The sequence below is a fragment of the Melozone crissalis genome, unplaced genomic scaffold (genome assembly GCF_028551555.1).
Source record: "Melozone crissalis strain CALT ecotype California unplaced genomic scaffold, PUWL_Pcris_2 ptg000014l_1, whole genome shotgun sequence".
NCBI lineage: Eukaryota > Metazoa > Chordata > Aves > Passeriformes > Passerellidae > Melozone > Melozone crissalis.
In genome coordinates this window covers 15,094,160-15,111,130 of record NW_026535792.1, presented here as the reverse complement: position 1 = coordinate 15,111,130, position 16,971 = coordinate 15,094,160, and the positions used below count along the sequence as shown (strand labels likewise).

The 16,971-nt window shown below is 40.2% G+C and overlaps 1 protein-coding gene across 1 annotated transcript in view; it reads left to right on the top strand.

The window, feature by feature from the left end:
* Positions 1-369: 369 nt before the first annotated feature.
* The window catches only part of MTMR10 (myotubularin related protein 10), a 33,445-nt gene continuing 16,843 nt past the window's right edge, over positions 370-16,971 (top strand). The window contains exons 1-5 of the mRNA XM_054272838.1: positions 370-439; positions 1,707-1,767; positions 13,630-13,766; positions 14,847-14,919; positions 15,951-16,093. Coding sequence (XP_054128813.1) covers positions 386-439; positions 1,707-1,767; positions 13,630-13,766; positions 14,847-14,919; positions 15,951-16,093 — 468 coding nt within the window. The 5' untranslated portion in view covers positions 370-385. The remainder of the gene's footprint in view (positions 440-1,706; positions 1,768-13,629; positions 13,767-14,846; positions 14,920-15,950; positions 16,094-16,971) is intronic.

Below are 16,971 nucleotides of genomic sequence, written 5' to 3'. Positions count from 1 at the left end.
GCGCGGTGCCGCGGGCCGGCCCTCCCCGCCGGGCCGCTTGTTCCCTCCGCGCCGCCGTACGCGGCCACAGCCGCGCCCGCCCCTCACGGCCCGGCCCGGCCCGGCCCGCCGGGGCCGCCGCCCGCCCGAGGAGCCGCTGGGCCGGCTCGGGGAGGCGGAGGGAGCCGCGGGGGCTCCATGCGGGGCGGCAGCGGCTCCAGCCCGGGCCTGCCCAGGCCGCTGGCTCCTCCCTTGGGGAAGGAGGGTGCGCCGGGGCCGCCCCCGCGGTGTGACGGGGAGCGCAGCCCGAGCGGCCGCGGGCGCCGGGCCTGAGCCGGCGGGCGTCGGCACCACCTCCGCGGCCCGGCCCGGCCCGGCCCGGCCCGCCCGCCCGTCGGCGGCCACAATGTTCTCCCTCAAGCAGCCCAAACCCACCTTCAAGTCGTACCTTCTGCCTCAGGTAACCGCCTTTTACTGCCATTACCGACCTGCCCTCCCTGCCCTGCCCTGCCCTGCCTGCCCCGGGCCGTCCCTGTCCCTGGCCGAGGTGCCGCCGGGGGCTGTGCCCGCTGGCCCGGGGGCTGTGCCCGCTGGCCCGGGGGTGGCGAACAGCACCGGGTCCCCGAGCCCTCCGTGGCACCGGGAAACAAAAGCTGCGCAGCCCGTCCGGGGTGCAGCCCCTCGGCCTCCGGGTCCCCGCGCCGCGCACGGACAGAGCCCGCACGGCGGTCTGTCCGGAAGCCGGACTTGTATCAAAATAAAGTCTCGTGTTCATTAAAACCGGCCCGTGGCAGATTGTTTTGGAAAGTTGTGTGTTATGCTTCAGGTGTTTGGGCTCGCTTTGCTCGCAACGCTGGGCGGGATGAGGAGAAAGCATCGGGCAGCTGTGCAGATAGTTAAACTCTCACTTGTAGCCACCGCTTCATGTTTAGAACGTGTCTGATGGCATAAATAAGAAACTAAGTATATCTATCAATTATGTATAGCGCATATAGTACTGAGTATGTCGAGAACCCCCAGGACTTTTTGTCTCAGCTGGATGTGCACTTGACACAAAGTGGTATTTGTTTACTTTAGACAAGACAGGACCTCTTCTAGCAACATGTTTGACATGTTGACTCATTTTTGGTTTTTCCCAATTTCTTAGTAGAAGTCGATGTAACGCAGTTCTGCATATTCCTAGTCCTGGGCAATGGTTATATTGCTAGCATTGTAGGAAATGTGGGTTATTTCACTAAAGGTTCCAGTCTTTTTATAGAAGATTTTAATTTTTAACGTTTAAAACTGAAGTGCAAGTAAGCATATGCATGTTCTAGGCCTTAGGTTTTTTTGAAATCTTTCCTATGTTGGAAAGCTGAGCATGTTAGAAGTTCGTAGAGTTATTTTGAAGTTGAGTGTTATTATCTGTAAAACTTGTTGAATATCTCGAGCCATTATGTAGTATCAAGCCAAATTGGTTTTTATTCATCCTGTGACTTGTGATAGTTTGGGTTACCCAAATTTTTAAAAATGAATATTTAAAATATTTTTAATTCTTTTGGTACAAATGTAAATGGCCTCAAAACTGTTAAAAACTCTTTCTATGACTGGATTCCAGCTCCTTAAGATGAACCTTTTCGCTTAAAACAACTTTCTCTTGTGTACAAGCAGGTCAAGCTTGTGTCTGACTATAAAGTTCTGAGCCTTAAGTTAATTATCTCTTTTTTTTTTTTTTTCTTTTATTTCAGGCTGATGAAAATATAGCATCAGAACCAAGGATTAAAAAACTGGAACCAGTACTTTTACCAGGTAGGCATGAATCAAGAATTTGACAGATACCTCTGTTGGTGTTGATTTTGGTATATTTTAATCTTAGCATTGTTCATTGAGGGAATATTGCTTTTGAGCAGAAAAAGGTAATGATACTTGTTTCTGTAGAAACTTATTCTAACTCACCTGAAACACTAAATAAATACATAGGCAGTTTTGCCTGTGTGATGCTGTACTACATATAGAATAATGTCTTGGTTTTATTATGAGTATTGGAAATTAAACCACTGTTAAGTGTTTTTGCATTCTTGATAACTTTCAGAAGAGTACTGGTAATTACACTTTTATCAGACTGATTTTACCTGTGTGCAGAACCCAGTAGCAAAGCCTGTGTCAGAGTCTTCCTTTAAAATAAAGGAAAATAGTAATAGAATTTCCAGTATGTGGGTATGATTGACTTCTGTATTGGAAAACTTGTAATGCCATCTTTATTCATTTACTCTTATTGAATATGGTGCTGTTAGGTAAGTTTGGAATTTGTGTCTTCAGACCTACAGAATAATCTTTTTGGAGTGTGGATGAAATAAAGCAATGCTTTTATTACTGTTCATCACAACATATATATAAAAATGTAGGGTATTAATGGCATCCATATTTTAAATAAGAAATGATCTCTGGTAGATGACAGTTTGAGCAATGGGGATTTCTAAAAGCATTTTTTCAGGTATGGAAGGAACAATCTGCTGTTCCCAAGATTACTTTCACTGCAAACTGTACATCACAGTAATAAATTTGGCTTGCAGTTCCTAAGGATAATTTTGAGCTTAAAACAATATCATACTACAGTTTTTTTCTTATCATTCAGAATGTCTATTTAAAAATATGAATTTATGCACACACTGATGTAAGTATAAACAACTCTTAAAAATTATTTCTGTCACTGCTTTACATGGGCCTGTTGCTAATTAAGCAATACTAATTGATATGTGATATGGTCCGGTGTGGTACCTAGGGGGCTGAAATACTGTGGCAGAGGTTCAACTGAAAGAGTAAATAACAACTGCCTGACATTCTTCATGAAACAAAAGAATGCAGAGTTTGCTTGAGGCATAAATGCCCTAAAATACATTGCTGAGATTGCTTGATATTTGAAATAGTTATATTTTTATGCTTGCAAAACCTCTGCTTACCGCTTGGCATCTCAGTGATTGTGTTGCAGTTGATTTTCATCCAAGGCCTTTGACTCACAAGGAAGTGACTGCATGTTCTTCTCCGAGACATTCCACAGCCACTGCAGGGCAGTGCGAGAGTGCTGTGCTCCAAATGCAGCGCATCTTGCCTCTGCTGTGGGGCCTGGCCAGGAGCAGTCACAAAAAGTAACTTCTGTGCTGCCACTTCTTGCAGTGTGGTTCATGCTCTATTTGTGGGACTCCAAAGTACTCTTAAAATGGTGTGACTGGGTTTGTTTTTCTCAGCTGGCTTGTATTTATTCCCTCTTTGCATTATTTTCCTTGTTTGCACTCTCTTTGAAGTCAGCATTTGATGACTTTTGGGACATTTGTAGTAAGTTGCCTCAAGTTATGTAGAAGCCACAGTATGAGGTACCACAGATTTTAATTTCCACTTCCATATCATTCTAAGGTATTATTTTGAATTATTTCACAATAAGATTCACTGCTCTGTATAGCCACAGAGTAGCTCTGACAAAATCTGTTCATGACTCTATATGAGAGTTGGGAGGGTGTTACAAGTGACTTATTTAAAATTACCTAAATGCAATTCTTCCTGTTTGAAGTTAAGCACCAGCCTAAAGACATTTTTTGTTTCTGTCATCAGCCGTGCTGTGGAAAAGTGCCTAAACAAGTACACTTTGTACTGTTGGATAGACTGGCTTGTGGATTTGTCATAGCCCGAGTTACTGGCCAAATTCCAACTCATTTAATTATATTAAGGCTGACTTGCACTTCCTTGTAAATACAGTTTCACTATGGCATTCCTAATACCCTATCCTTAACAATTGTGTGAAATTGCTTTTGCTCTCGGGAACAGAGATAAACCTGAGTGGCTGAATGTTTGTTACGCTTTTTTAAGGAGTGGAGTTTTTAAGGAGTTCTTTTGGAATTAAGTTACATTAGCACAAGTGGGTACTGGCTTTAGTAATCTTTAAAACCTGCAAATGGTTGTATTAAACTTTTGATTCCTAAAACTTAGTGACTCTGAGGGAGTGGCTTGCTTACTAATTCCAAAGGAGCTAAATACCCTGCTGTCTAACTTGTATTTCTGTGCAGTGAAGGTTAGGACAAGTTACAGGCTAGGAAATAATACATCTGGTTAGAAAATGAAGTGGTTTTTACTTGAAAAAAGAAAATTCATTGCAATCAACTTTGAGCCTATAGTGTTTGTTTTGAAAGTTTCCTCTGTAGTCCAGAGCCCACATCTCATCAGAATTTGGAGCAAAAGCGTGTATTCTCATGGAACCGTATGCCCTGAGGAGGCTGTTTACTAGGAAAAGGAAAAAGTATCATTTAAAACAAGTGAAAACCTTGGTTGTAAGGGACAACTCTGATACTGCAATAGGGAAAAGCAAGTAGTTTTATAGAATTTGGTATAATTTCATTGCAAAACAGATGATACAGGTTTGAGGTGGAGTTATAAAAACGTTTTCTTTTTCTTTCTGAAGTTCTGTTTTCCTAGTGTTAGCTCTGTGAGTGAGAGTTTCTGCAGAATTAGTTAAGAGTTGGCCTCTGTAACAGTTTCACTTTTTTCCCCTTTGTTTGTGTACATTGCTAGTTTTATAAGCATGTCAAAGAGGAAAATTACAGAAATAGCAGGTAGTCCAGCAGTCAAAGTGCCTTGCCTGGCTGGTCAGAAATTGGTCTGTTTGTCTTCGGGGAGTGCGAGTTCACGTTGTTAAACCTGAAGGTGTTTTTGTTCTGGGGATCAGCTGTAGCCTGTTTTCCACAACTGTGTCTGTAGCGTTTCCAAGTCATCAACCTGATCATTGAAAAAACCTGTCCAGCACCAGTGGGCTGTGGATGCAGCGAGTCTCCGTGCTGTGAATGGCAGAGCAGCGTGCAGGGGTGCAGCACAGGGAGGGACAATGGGCCAGTCTGATGTCTCTGCTGGAACCAGTGCCAGCCACACTGTGGTTTGGGCAACACCAGGCAACGAGATCCTCCCTGTTGCTCACACAGGGCATTCTGCAGCAGATTATGTAACCAGTGGAACATCTGATTGTCGCCCAGTATGCTAATTTACTAGTAGATTAAGATTGTAGTTGTTACCTGTTTTTTACAGAAAGGCTGGAAATGGTTATTAAATTATAGACTAAACTGTATTACAATAATAGTTTTTCTCTTAAAGGCTTGTTCATGCTAAAGCAAGTTCAAGGTGCAGTGGTGGTGAGGTGCTACTGAAAGCAGCCGTGCACAGGCTGTTGTGTCTGCCCGGTTTCGTGGTCAGGTGACAGAAGTGACCCTGAGGGCTGTCACCGGTGTGTGGTGGGTGACCAGCAGGGCACAAGCACGGCTGGGCAGGGACAGCTGTCACCTCTGGCTGCCGGTGGCACCGAGGGACAGGGGAGCCGGGCAAGCAGCTCCAGCTGCTCCCTCTGCAGAGTGCAGCGTGGGGAATATCCTCTTGCAGGAGCCTCATGGGGACACCCGAGTGAGGAGTCACAGGATGTCACAGAAACAGTGCTGCCCAGTTCAGTTCCTCTTGCTGGATTTGTCTTACTTGGGTTTATGCTGTTGCTTTCTATAGCTGTGTAAATGTTTATCACCCACAGCTTCACAGGGTAACAAGTTCCATACTTTAATTATATGCTGTTAGAACTCCATTTAATTGATTTTATTTTCCTGAAATTACCACCATCCTTTGGATAAATCCTAGTTCTTGTAGGGCACAGCAAACATCAAGCCATATTCCTCCATTTCACGCAAGTTGTGATTTTTAGACGTGTTCTATGTCCACTTTGTTTTGCCTCCTTTTGGCCTAATTGTCTCAGTAGGTCCTTAAAATGAAGTTTCTCATATCTGTAATTATCTTTTTGATTAATTCTAAACGAGTTCCTGTTTTTGGCTGAGATAGAATTATGTATCCTGTTCAAGATTTTTGCCATTGAATATATTCGGCTTTTATTTAATAATGCTGATTGACTTTACCACCTGTTTTTTTGATATCTGTTGGCTTTTTTATATATATATGCCTTTAGAAAGGCAAGTGACTGTAGAAACTGAGGTTTTTAGGACTGTATCATGGAAAGATTTAATCTTTTAGAAGAGTCTGTTTCTCTCACAAGTTAGCTCCCAGCTTTTTGGTTTTTTTCTGCTTTCTGCAATTCCTTGTTACATTGAGTCATGTGTTCCAGAGCAGCTGCAGCACATCATGTGATGTGAGAGGGAAACTCGCTGCTCTCTGAGGCACCCTTGTGCGGTAGTGCCCCAGGTAGGTTCTGCTGTCGCTGCTCTGTTCCCCGGCGTTTCCTCTGCCCCGCGGTGTGCCCGGCCAGGGCGGGGGTTCTGTGAGCGGGGCCCGGGTTAATGAGGTTAATGAGGTTAACGGGCTTAATGAGTAACCCCCACGATCTGTCGGGTCTGCCCCGCTTGGCTCTTAGGAATCATTTTGCCTTAATGCCTCCGGGGGAAAACTGGGGTTGTTTACTTGGTACAAGTGCCGTGCTGTCGGTGCCTTTTCCTGTGGCTGTTTCTGGAATGAGGCATTGATATTCAGGGAGGCATTACCTGATCTGCTGAGGGTGTGCGTGTGCTGCTGGTGAGCAGCGAGAGCCTGTCCGTGCTGCTAGCCCCTGAGCAGAACTTGCCCCAAGGCAGCTCCAGAGCTGCTGATTCTCATCCCCAGGGCTCTGGAGAGCTCGCCAAGGCTCCCTCCCTGCACAGCTGAGTAAGGCTCTTCATATTGCAGGGTCAGGCTTTTTCCCTGCATCAAGTTTTCTATTTGAAACTGAGTGTTACTGTGAACATTCATTTGTTTGTTTTTAAAATTAATAGGTGATATAAAAAAGAAAGCAAAAAAGTTTTGTAGCTGCAACTTGTTTTCACAAATCAGTGTCATACAAGAGCATGAAATTATTTTCAGCATTTAAGAATGGCCAGATTAGAAGATCAGAATGGCAATTTGGAAAATAATGCAATTCCCTGAAGCTTTTTAAAAGTAGATGTTTCAGGTTTTTTTGCTGTCTGTACAAAGATTGCCAGAAGTTTTATGTAAGTTATGAGAGTTTTGAATTCTGGATTTGAAGCCTGAAACAACAGGTTTCTGCAAACTAGTTTTTCATACTGCAAGAAGTTTAAAATGAACCAAACATTTGACTTAGATTTAGAATGAGATGTCACTTACAGTAAGTATATACTAAGTACTCTTTTCTGTTACAGCTTTTTTGTTTGTTTGGCTCAAAATAAATTTTCAGACGTGGTTTGGGTTCAGTTAATTGCTTGTTCTGTGTTTGGGTTTGATTTTTTTAAGGACATAAGTACAACCAAGGCGGTCTGCATGCAGAATCTAAGTACCAGATACAATCTTAGAAGTAGATTTTGCTGGATGGAGGAATTTTGTCCTGCCTTTTGTTATAAAAGGCATTTCTTAAAGCTCCTGACTAGTAATATATTTTAGTATTTGTAAACATCTGCAAAAATAATTTCCTATATGCAACAGATTAGCTATAGGCCAATATGGGAATATTTCCTTGAAGCTAGAAAGATGACTCTCTTTTAAAATTAAGTATTTTAATGTTTTTATGTGTGCATTTTGCAAAGAAGTTATGAAATAATTGGTTTCTGCCCACTCTGCCTACACTTACTTAGTGCTACAAGCCATTTAAATCCAGTAGATTCTGAATTGTCATCTGTCCAAGCTACTGGGGGTTTTGTCTCTTGACAATTATATTTTCTTCCAATGAAGCAAGTCTTCGGTGAACTGATTCCAAACTAATTTCTAAACAAATACTTCTGTATTAATTTATTTGTTAAGCCAAACCTGTATAATTTAACAAAGACTCAGTAGTACATTAGCAGTTCAGCATCTATAGCTTGTATTGGTAACATAGTTATGAAATAACAAGCTGAAAACCTCAGTCTTCTCAAATTGTTCCTGATTATATTGTTTTGGCAAAGCCAGGGTTTGGGAATCTGTAGTTTATGTAGCCAGAGTTAAAAATATGCAAACACCAAACACACTCCCTCGTCACTGGCTTGTCTATTGTTCACATTACAGAACTCTGACCAGTCATTGCTAAAACTCTTGCTGGAGCGGTTCTGGTGACAAGAGTTTATTTTAATTTGGCCCAACTATCCATATAGATGCCCACAGGAGCTGTTTATTATTTTATTTTTCTCACACACAGGTGTGTTCTTATTAACTACTTCATGCTGACACCTTTTTGTGCAACCGAAGAACAAGCCAGATCAGGGCTAATTCAGGAGAAATTTGAACTGACAAAAAAGGAAGAAAAGATCCATTTTTTACTGGATCAGTTCTCTGATGAGACTAACAAAGTCTGCCATAAATGGCAGTGCCAGCACAAGGCTTGAGGTGGAAGTGAAGGTGGAATAATGAACTGTTTCTATTTGAGTGGTAATACAAGTTCCTGGATTAGAGCAAGTCTGTAAGCAGATTTTCAGTTTGCTGCAATACTTTGGTTTCGATCTGTTTGATAGTGAGAGCTTTGCTCCAGATGGATGCTCCCTTCTTGCCTTCTGAACTCCTGGTGTTTGTTGCCTACTTTACATTTTTGTGTCCTTCACTGCGGTTCTGAGATGTGGGGAAACCTTTAGTGAGCATCCCATCCTAGTTCAGAAAAGCAATTATCTTCTCAGGTCCCAGGTGTGGGTTTGTTTGGCTTTGTTTTTGTTTTTTGCAATGTTCATAAAGATTAGTCATTACTGGGCAAATATTGATTTTAATCTTGTTATCATGCATGAGAAACACAGAGATGATCATTGAAGACTTACCAGGAAGCCTTTATTTTTTTGCTACTTTTTCCCTTACTGAGCATTAAAAAAAATTATCTAAGCTCTTTTCTCTTAGCACACTAGAGAAACTAAAATATTAATATATGATATTTTAATAATAAATTTCTAATAAAACCGGCAAAGCAAGCTCTTTTGGTACTGTGCATTTATAACACACCACTCTCCAAACAGTGGTCAGAGTTGTTCTTTGGAATCTCAGGTTCTCCTGTTAAAAATTAATGCAAATTGTTTTTCATTCCACAATAATCACAGAATTGAGCTGTCCTTTTGGAACAACCTTGTAGGAGCTCATGAAAATCAGAAAATAGGTGAAGGACAATTATTTCATGAGCTTACAAATACTTTATTTTTTCTTAAGTTTGGAAGTGCCTTAGCACACTGAACAGAAGATTCATTTAGAAGTGGATTAGAGACATTTACATCTAAATGCTTGATGCATACTAATAAACTCATACAATTTTGGTATTCTCTCCACAAGAGAGCAGATAAAGGGACAAAAATGTTGTAGATTTCAGTTACTTATTAATGAAGTTTTTATTGGAAATTCTTACTTGGGAAATTCTTCAAGTTAATTATTTGCCAAATATTTTACAAGTGAACTCATTATTGTGCATTCTTAACAGTTAAATAGCTACTTGAATTAACTTGAGCTTCTCTATTGTGAACTTGTGAGACTGTTTCACATTAACAGGCTGGTTTTCTGTTGTCTTACTTGGGTATAATCATTACCAGCATTGTAAATGGGAAACAGGAGTTCAGTTTCCAGGTGCTAGTTGTTTAGGATTTAGGTAGAAATTACATGACTGCTTGAAGTACTTAATAACCTCTGTTATGTTTATGTCTGTTAGACATTGAACATATCCATAGAGCTTCAATGCTCATTACAGAAAGTTTATTCTGATAAATCTGTTCTTGTGCTTCTGGTACAGCATTGGAAAAGTTCCCTTAGCAGCATGCAGGGTACCTGCAAACTTATTGAGCTTGTTTGCATTATTAATTTATGGAGTATGATTTCAGCTACTCATTGCCTCTAGCCATTATCAGATTTTTCATGTGATAAAAATACTGCCTGATAGCATTTTAAGACGTGTATGTGTGTGTGCCATGCCCCATCTCTCAATACATATATGTATTGATCTCTGTATATAAAATACTGCTGGGTTCCTTTAATTGTGTAGCACTGTTGTGTTCAGTCAGTATTTTTAGAGTTGTTGAAAACTGGTCAGTCTGTATCACCTCCTGCATGAATGAGGTTGTTGCTACTCAAACCAGCCTTCTTTCCTGAAAAGTTACAAATTGTTACCTTTATTAGATAAACAAAAAAAAAATTAAACTTGATCCTGTGAGGCAGAGTGCCGGAAGTTGCAAAAATGTAGTAGTGAAAATGGTGTAGAACATCCTTTATTGCAGGAGGTTAGTGATTGTGTTTCTAGTTGTGAGGAGCCCAGTTGCCCCGAGCCTGGTGCAGAGGGTGTGGCTGCAGGCTGGGGAGAGCACAGCTGTGCTATCCAGGGCTCCTCCTGCTGATCCTGGGCTCAGCTGGGTTCTCCTGCCTCTCTCCCAGCTCCCACGTGTTCCCAGGCTCTGCTGCTGCTCTTTATTTTGGTTGTACTGGGTTATGCATTATCCTGGATTAGATACATACCATGAATTCTCTTAGCATCCAAAATTTGAACCAGTCAGGTTGCATGTGCTTTTGGGAGATTTAGCAGATTTTTTCAGAAGTTTAACAGTTTTTGAGGCTGTGTGTTAGGTGGAGAGTGTATTATCTAGGTGGATCCTTCAGTATCTCCTGTTATTTTTGTGATTTGTGTATTCAATGTAGAAATATTTTTATTAAACATGATTAGGCTTTCTCTGTAAGGGTGGCAACCTGTAATTTCTCTTCTGGTTTCCTGTCAAAGTTTAAACAAACTGCTCTCGTCTCCTGAGATCATTCTTTGACTCTTGGAGTGAGATGGAAGTGTTGACTGCTGTTCCGTGTCTGGAACAGCTTGTGACTGTTTACTGGAAAAAAGCAGCAGCTCCATTGTAGAAATGTGCAGTGTAATATCTCTGAATAGCTCTGTTGTTGTCTTGGGTAGGAGAAATCACCTACTCAACTACAAACACAAGAAGGGTTTGTTGTGCAAGTCCTGCCCTTACCACTCGTGTTGTTTATCTACTTCCCTAAATTTTCATTTTGAAAGGTTTACTATATATATAGATATATATATATATTTTTTGCACATTTTAGATGTCCAAATAAGGTATAAAAGATGGGTCACATAAAATTCCAAACCCGAATCTTGAAAAAAAAAAAAAGTCAATTTCTAGAGGTGTTTGGAAACTGCTTCTATTAAATTTGCGAACTTTCTCATTCTTCGGCTGAAGTTGGTGTGCACACATTCTCTGGCCTGCCATACCTTAATCCTTAGGTTCAAAATGGACGGCTCTGGGTTAGGGCTGCAAATCTGAGAGCAGAAGATAAGCTAGGCCAGAAAATCCAGAATGTATTTTTGTTGGATGAAATGAAACTAAATGCAGTTGCACTAAAATAGGATTAGAATTAACATGTGGCAGTGTAGCCACACAATTATGAGGAATGAAGGAGGGAAGTAAAAAGGACTGGCTTTGGAAAAAGAATGATGTAGCAGGCATGTTTTAAACTGTGGTAAATTCAAATTGAAGATGTGTGAATGTTTTTCATTTCTGTTTGGTTACATCAAAATAATGAAGCACTGAAATAGTTTGATAACAGTAATTTGCTTTTAGAAGTGTCTCTTACGTGATAGTAAAAAAATATTATACTTGGTAACAGATAAGTGAATGTTACCAAAAAAAATCTATGAAGTTGCATTTCGTTTCATGGTGTATTTAGCTCTCCATATTTTTTAATTAGAAATGCAGTGACACACTGTCAGTATGTAGAGAGAGAGGAATAAAAATTACTTAGAACTCAGTTTATGTGGAGGTTGTTTTTCTTCACACACAGGAGGTGACTTAGAACTTCATGTTGAATAGTTGCAGACTTAATACCAACACTGAGGAGAAATTGCTTCAATAAATGGTCTGGGCTTTTGCAGTTATTTAAGTAAATACATTATTTGAAAAAATGTTGGGCATTAAGAAGTTTCAGGCCAGACATGTATTGAAACATTTTCATTACAATGTTTAACAGAATTCAGGCTTGTCATTCTCATGTACCCCGTTATAAGACATTGTTTTCAGCAGCTGTGGACTTGGATGAGCTTTTAGCTATTTGTACTGAAGCTGTCAAAACCTGATTTTTTATTTTCATATTCAAAAGCTTATTTAAGCACATTTTAGCACTGTTTGAGGAAAGACTTTAAAGCTCCAGGAGATCTGTTTATAGATATTTTCACAGTTCCTGCCTGGCCTAGAATACTCATGTATATAATAACACAGGTCAATGAAACTTGTCTCCTTACATTTTCACACAATCACAGAACACAGATCATAATTCAAAAGCAGAGATGCTGCTGCTGCTCTTAGTGACTTCCAGGCAGATCCTTGATTGTATCAGGGGCAAGAGATCCAGTAGGACCAGTAGGACAGCTGGGTGAAATAGCTGAGGGGCTGGAGGGCCTGGAGACAGCAGGAGGTGCATTTCTCTCAAGTGTCTGGGACACTAAAGGCAGTCATTTCAAGCTATGGTTACTTGGCTGCTGTGGTAATCACCTGAGGCAAGACCTGCTCTGCAGCAGGAGCCAAATGGGGAATTTATTCCAGGCTGTGGTTCTGCTCCCTGGACGTGCAGTAGCTGACTGCTGCCAGTGCAGCTGCCCCAAGAGCTGCTGTTCCTTGCAGAGCATGACTGTGGGATGGCATTTCAGGCAACTGGGACTGAGCATGCCAGACCTATTAGCAGCAAATTGGGCTTCAGCAATCTTTAGTGCTTAGTTTCTTCTAAGCAGAATCTCAGAGCCAATATGAAATTACACTTTTCTTGGAACACACTTGTACTCCCACACTATTTATGGTAGACAGCAGCAGCAGGAGGTGGTTGATCTGATGACAGAAGTGAAAGCCCTGTACAGGAATAAAAGGAATTACTAAGTTAGATTGCTGAAGGAAGAGTTACAGTTTAGCTTTCAGAAATCTTGGCTGTAGAACTGAAAAGTATCATTTTGTGTAGTGATTCACTTTTTCTTTTTAAATGGTCCTCAGTCTCATTTGCCTATATGCTTTTTTTATTTTATAGCTTATGCCAGACCAATTAGCATAATTTGTATTTTTCTTCATTTGAATCTTCTGTTTTATGAAGGAAATCCAGAAATATCTCTTTAATTAGACAGTCACAGTAAAAAGTTGGAAATGTGTTTGTGTTCTGTTTTTTGACGCCACCTGAAAATGTCTTTAGAAATGAAAATGTGATGTGGCCTGATGATTCTGAGTTCAGGAAGTTCATAAAATTCTCTGAAGTACTTAACAATAGCCAGCTAATTTAAGTTTTTAAAATAAATACTACCTGAAGTACAGGAATGTATGCTTGTTTAAAGGACAGTGTTGTTCAAACACATGAATTTTTAATAGTGGAGAATTGCAGAGCTTGATCTCCAGATCTAAGGGAAGTGGTGTGTGGTTTTGTTAGGTTTGACTGTGGGTTGGGTTTCTTGTGGAGTTTCTTTTGGTTTTTGTTATTTGAGAATTGTTTTGGTTTTAAGTTGGTTGTTTTTGTTGGTTTTGGGTTTTGTTTTATTTTAACTACTGCACAATATTGTCCATTTTGGAATGGTAGTTTTCTCTTTTCCCTGGAGTGGTGTTAGATAAACTCCATGTTTACCCACAAGAGGTGGATAACTTGAAACTGGTAAAGAATTAGGGGTTCCTTGGTACTACAGACTTGGAATTCTTGTACCTCCAGGATTTATATAGGCTTCTCCTTTCCCCTCCCTTTCTTCTGTTTCAGGTGAAATTGTGGTGAACGAAGTAAATTTTGTAAGAAAGTGCATTGCAACAGACACGAGCCAGTATGATCTGTGGGGCAAGCTGGTTTGCACTAACTTCAAGATTTCCTTTATTACAGATGACCCAATGCCACTGCAGGTTGGTTATTGCTCCCATGGCTACATCATGAATGTGAAAGTGGAATTATTCCACAGTCAATCTGTCTCATATCTGATATAAGTGGATGCCTTCTAAGCAGGCATCAGGATGAGGTTCCACTGTCCTGTTCTGAGTGTGTTGCTGTTTCCATTCATATCAGCACAAGAGCAAGAAATTTGTACAGAAGTGCATCCAGCTCCATTCACCTCCCTGGATGGAGGCTTCCCCAGGAAGTGGTTTTACAAAGACAAAGCAGGAATTATACACAGATGTGTCCCTTCTGAAGGAGCTGTTTGCAAATGTCCCTTAGACTAGACAAGTGTCAGATCTCCATGTGGTGGGGTTTTATTGGTGTTACTGATGGAGGGCAAAGTAACCACAAAATGAGAATTCATGTGGACGAAGCAACAAGAGGAGGGGAGAACTCTTCTGCTTTGTCAAAGCAGAGCTCATGACATTCAAAGCCATGATCAGTTTTTGAACAGCACAGCATACAACACTGGAAATCCAAGTAGTGAGCTATGTGTTATTTTCAGTAGAGTTTGCACTTCCATTTGGGGCTTTTAAAGGAAATGTTTCATTAATTAAAGTTATGTATAGCTCTGAAAGTAGCTGGATGCTTATTCAATAATAGTTAGGAAATTTGACCACAGCTACTTCAAAAGGTTGATTTTTGGCACAAAGTAGTTGTTAAAATTTGTCCCTGAAAGTCGAATTAATATTTTTTTCTTTCCATACATAAAAAAGTAATAATAATTACAGATTTCATATATTCCATATATATACATGTATTTTATAGTTCAAATTGTATTGGATTTCTAAGAGTAATTTTTGATGCTAATTCAGTAAATTCAGTGCAAATAGAGAGGTTATTTTGCATATTCCACTGGGGTTTCTGAACTGCTGGGTGTGCAGTTGAGCAGTCTCTAACCTCTAATTACCTGGGGATAGGCAAGGGTAGTACCTGTCAGAAAAGCCTAGGCATGCCTGATTTTTATCATAGTTTCTTTAAGGTTGTACTGTATATCTGGTTGCAAACTGCAGAGCTGCAATTAATGGCTGTGACTTCATGTGTTTCAGAAATTCCATTATAAAAACCTCCTCCTTGGTGAGCACGATGTCCCACTCACATGCATTGAGCAGATTGTCACAGGTATGTCAAAAATAGCTAAGAATACTGACAGGCTTTATTCTTATTCAGTACAAAACTGCTACCTCCCTGTTAAATTCTGCAGAATTGTCGACACATGAGGTCTTATGTCATTACTCTTCCTTGATTTGAAGTATTTGCTTTATTTAAAATTAGGATAAAAGCCTCAAATGCTGAATAAATCTTGAGGTGCCATGCAGGAGACTTAGTTGGGTCTTTATAATATAAACTTTATATTTGTAACTACCATACTGGATCAACAGGTGTTGTAGGAGAGACATGTTATAGCAGTACAAAATTTTGTTAGCAATGTTTTTACATTGAATCATTGAATCTCTGCCAGTAAATACACTAAATTGCAAAAATAGCTTATAGAGTGAGACATAGATGAGATTTCTGACAAGAGAAATGCTGTAGTTTTCAATCCTCTCTAATTCTTAGCAAGTTAATAACTGGTGATCTCCAAAAATCTGCAAATGGCAATTGACACTTAATCTAAAGAAACAAAATAATTCTTGTGGAGAACCAGGTTTTTATTTGTTGGATTCCTTAGACTAACCTATTTGTTAAGAATGTTTTTCATCTTGTAATTGTAAAATTTCATAAAAGTGATAACTTTTCAAATTTTGTTTATGGCATGAGCTATTAAACACTTGGTTTTCTGACTGTAGGTAATCTAAATTATTGTTTATAAGTTTTCAATGCCCAAAGGTGGTTGTGATCACTGTGAAAAGATTAATGTGTTCCTGAGGAAGAACATGATGAAGAAATGCTAGTTTTTTTACAACAAAGAGGTGCTATTGACCTGTTATATTGTCTTGCACTGGCCCACATTTGCTGCCCCTTTTCTAAAACATGAGGTTTACCCTAAGTTTAGTGAAACATAAGCTTTTGCTAGCAGGAATCAACAGATTTTCTACCTGAATCAAAATGTGCTAACAAATAAACTTCTGGCAGCAACATTACTGTACCTGTTTGAGCCAATCTTGTGTTTCCTTACAGAACACAGTCAAATAAGTTTTTCTTCTTTGCAGTTAATGACACCAAGAGGAAGCAGAAGGTCCTTGGTCCCAACCAAAAGCTGAAATTTAATCCAACTGAGTTAATAATTTATTGCAAAGACTTCCGTATTGTCAGATTTCGATTTGATGAAGCAGGTCCTGAAAGTGCAAAAAAGGTATTGTTATCTTTTTATGAGTTTCTGCCTTGTAGTCATTACCTGTAGCAACAGCTGTGCTGATAAGAATGTTTTGTATTGTTATGTTTTGATAGAGAAGTGGGGGGAAGAATTGCAAATTATTCTCATTCTGGTTACAGGAATATCTAGACATTTGGAGTCAAATCTATTAGGGAAAAAATTTAATGTGGTGTATTAACTGTTCAGTATCATATAAGATAAACCAGTATTTCTTGTCATATCTGTTGTACTTTAAAAAGTTATTTATTTATTTATTAAATAAATCTTTTTAAGGACTGGAATCAGACTGTTGCATTGCAGCTGTACAACAGATGTTTGAATTTTTATGGAAAATGTTTCAAGCTTTGATACATTTTCTGAAAGTCATAAGCTTAATTTACCCAGAGGCTGAATGTACTGTCTTACGGATATCCTTAGTGGTGTCACACAGCAGTTCTCCAGCAAGCTCTTGGAATCATCATTTTGTCCAATTTACATGAACCTGGGTTCTTTCTCAACATTTTGTTATCAAAGCCTTGTACACTCTTGGCAGGAGGAATTACTGGGCTTAGTCCAGTCCATTCCTGGGGGTTCCCTTCCTTGCCCACTGGTGCCTTCCCTGCGCTCGGCTGCCCTGACCTCCGCGGCACAGCCGGCGTTTCATAAGGAATGACCCACTTTGCTCTCAGAGCTTAACAGTTCCCCTTCTCAGTAGGATCAGGTTTGAGTTTAGCCCTGTAAGTCCCAAGGACCATCTGCCCAGGCATAAGTCTGTGTGCAGTTACTGACGGAGAGCTGCTGAACCGGCTCAGCCCCTTCTCCCTCCCCAAGGTGTGCAGGCAGGAGCCCGTCATGAACCACCCTGCTCTGGCCTTGGC